Source organism: Mandrillus leucophaeus, unplaced genomic scaffold, assembly GCF_000951045.1.
Source record: "Mandrillus leucophaeus isolate KB7577 unplaced genomic scaffold, Mleu.le_1.0 Scaffold1383, whole genome shotgun sequence".
Classification (NCBI taxonomy): Eukaryota; Metazoa; Chordata; class Mammalia; order Primates; family Cercopithecidae; genus Mandrillus; species Mandrillus leucophaeus.
In genome coordinates, this window is record NW_012101347.1 from 15,181 (window position 1) to 18,494 (window position 3,314).

At 50.0% G+C, this 3,314-nt stretch overlaps 1 protein-coding gene across 1 annotated transcript in view; it reads right to left on the reverse strand.

Moving 5' to 3' along the window:
• Positions 1 to 3,314, reverse strand: part of LOC105534690 (chymotrypsin-like elastase family member 2A) — a 45,589-nt gene that overhangs the window by 8,041 nt on the left and 34,234 nt on the right. Inside the window, exons 4-5 of the mRNA XM_011973483.1 lie at positions 2,117 to 2,245; positions 1,461 to 1,597 (exon numbers count right to left, since the gene is read on the reverse strand). Coding sequence (XP_011828873.1) covers positions 1,461 to 1,597; positions 2,117 to 2,245 — 266 coding nt within the window. The remainder of the gene's footprint in view (positions 1 to 1,460; positions 1,598 to 2,116; positions 2,246 to 3,314) is intronic.

Here is a 3,314-nt window from a genome sequence, read left to right on the forward strand (position 1 = left end):
CTGGCTTAAGATCACTAATAAGTAATTAACACTTGTATAACATGTTGCAGTGTAGGAAGCATTTTTACCTTTCACCTCTTTTGGTCTTCACCAACTGTGTTTCTGTTTTACAGATGAGGAAACTTAGGTTCGGAAGTGACTTGCCCAAAGTTTCACCGTGACTGACAGAGCTGGGCCTAAAAGCCAAGCATTTGGATGTGTCCCTGCTCTCACTGTCTCAGATGAACTGCATCTGCCTCAGCATTGTCGGGGAAACAAACAGGTGGTTGTGCTTCTGTCTTAACAAGCATGAAATGCCTCTTCCACCATCGCTCACTGCAGGATTTCATGTGTCCTTGTGTTTACAGATAAGCCAGTCAAGAGGGCAATGGGGATTTATTCGAGGATATGTAAGTGGATGTACCCCTGGAAAAATATGTAATTATACTTATGTGTTTATGTCATTAGGGAGAAATGTCATAATGTCATTATCACTCATCATGTCGTTATGGTCATAAGGTCATTATCACTCATCCCTTCCTAGAATCTTCCAAACCTCTGGTGATTTCACAAGGGAAGGGCGGGAACTCTGTTCCTCTTGGTGGCTACTGTCATTGGATCTCTAACCCCTGGAGTCTATGTCAAAGGAGACCCGCCCTCAGCCAGGTTCTGAGCAGCAAGACCGAATGGAACAGGGGACAGCTTCTGCCATGGGGCACGGAGGGTCCGATGAGGGCTCCAGGGGCCTCAGGTCACAGAGGAAAATGCTGTTCTGAACCCTGTGGGCCACACAGAAGATGTCACATGGTCTCTGTAACTTTCTTTCCATCATAGGGACAGTGACAACAACTAACATACAGCACCTCCCACATGCCAGGCTTCCTATGGATTATCTCCTTTAATCCTCTTGCCAACTCTGTGATGTAGCTGCTATTATTATGCCCATTTTTGGGGTTTTTTTTTTGAGACGCAGTCTCGCTCTGTCCCCCAGGTTGGAGTGCAGTAGCGAAATCTTGGCTCACTGCAACCCCTACCTCCCGGGTTCAACGGATTCTCTTACCTCTGCCTCCTGAGTACCTGGGACTACAGGCGCACACCACCACACCCTGCTTTTTAAAAATATTTTTAGTAGAGAGGGGGTTTCTCCATGTTGGTCAGGCTGGTCTCCTGACCTCAAGTTATCCACCCAGCAGGGCTCCCAAAGTGTTAGGATTACAGGCGTGAGCCACGGCGCCCAGCCAATTATTTGCATTTTACATATGATTAAAGTGCTGCATGGAGAGACCTAGTAATGTGCCCAAGGTGTCACAGTCATGAAGTGGGAGAGCTGACATTTGAACCCAGGCAGGCATCAGCCTATGCCATCCCGTCTCTCTCAGGCAGCCACACATCCTGGGATGACAGGTGAGAGGCCCTGGCCAGACAGGGGTGACATCACCTCCCTTCCCTCCCAGGCCTGGGGGCTCCTGGCTCCCACTTACTCTGCAGATTTCCCCAGCCCGTGACGTAGCAGGGGTAGTTGTTGGGTAGAATGGCACCGGCAGGAGGGAGGCAGGCCAGCTGGATCTTGTCAGTGAGGGAGACGGGGTTAGCCAGTTTGAGCAGGGCAATGTCGTACCTGGGCCAGTGCAGAGGCAGAGCATGAGGACAGGGTTGACTTTTCCTGCCCTGTGGGGCTTTGGAGGGCTCTGAGACCTTGTCATCATTCCCTGTACGTTACCCCAGCTTGCTCTGAGTGGCAGGATCCCAGAGCATGTTTGAAAATGCAGAGGGCCTTGTTGAAAGGAGCAAGGCAGGAGAGATTGTGCCCTCCAGGGACATTCACAGGATCGACAGCACTGTCCCTGTGTCCCCAGGACTTGGCATGAAGTAGATACAGGCTCATCGGACAGGGACCCTGCACGCTTGACTGTCAGCAAACCCCGGTCACTCTGGCAGTCTTTGCTTCTCCCTCCCCAGGTCACATCCCCACCCCAGACATCTTTGGAGCTGGTTCCACATCTAAGAGGCCAGAACTCCTTCTCCCTCCCTACAGAAGAAGCAGAGGGCATGTGGTGGAGTTGAGACCCTTGCCTCTGTGAGACCCCATCTGTTCCCTGACAACCTCACCCCCAAGTGCATCCAGACAGAAACGAACCCATTGGAGACATCGCTGGAGTCCCAGTCCGGATGCACCACAGTCTTAGAGACCCTGACGGCCAGCGAGCCGGACTCCGCAATGTCGAGGTTGTGCCGTCCCAGCACCACGCGGTAGGTCCTGGAGGAGCTGGGAGAAAGGGGGCCCAGGGAGAGGGTCACCTCCAGAGGCCTGGCTTTGGATAATGTTGGGATAGACCCAAGTAACTGGCTGCTGCATGAGCCACTAGGTGGGGCTTGGGCTTGGGGATCTTTCTTCCCCTGGGACAATCAGTTACTTATAATAGAGCCTAAAGTATATAACGTAAGAACTATGATCATATAATAATTGTTACTATACTAACTTTAAACTACAATATAAAATAAATGTTGTAATAACACAGACTCTATAGTTTTATGGAGGGAATGAGATGAACACAGAGAAAACAGGAGTCATTTGCTCTCAAAGACATTTTTCTGACCTTTCATTTTCAGATGGGGAAACTGAGGCCCAGAGAGGTGTAACCTGCCCGAGTCCCTCCATTAGTGAGAAACCAGAACTAGAAGCCAGGACTCCTGACTGTAGGTCTGTATTAGTTTCCCCATCACCTCCTAGAGCTTAGTATAAATTAGGTGGGAGAAGGGATCTCTCCTGGTAGGGAGTCACAACGACCCAGCAAAAGCTCTGGTGAGTTCCAGCTGTGATGAGCAGAGGTCACAGACAACAAAGAGGATAAGTGTACAACGTTGCAGAACCTCGTGGGCCTTTATAATTAGTCTTTAATTCAGAATTAGCTTTCACTGGGCACTTACTAAGTGCCAGGCCCTTTAGTTAATCAGCTCATTGAATTCATACTAAATTCTGTTACTCCATTGTTTTCTGCAGGTGATGGTATTGAAGCTTTGAGAAGTCAAGTTGTTCAAGGGAACCCAATTCCAGATCCAGAGGCCACAGGTAGTTTCCCCAAGAGGACAGAGATTAGGCCTTCCCCTTCTCCTCATCCTCCCTCAGTACCTGGCACAGGACACCCCATCTATGCCATGTACTGACATTGATGGGCCAAAACACTGAACCATTGATTGACTACAGGTTGTGTCTCAGTCAGGTTAGTGGTTATTTGCAAGATTCCTTTATGTAGCCCCCAGCTCAGAACTGAGGACCGGCTGGTGAGCAGGCCAAGTGCCCAGGGAGTGGTAGTTACCTGATGCAGTGGGCAGCC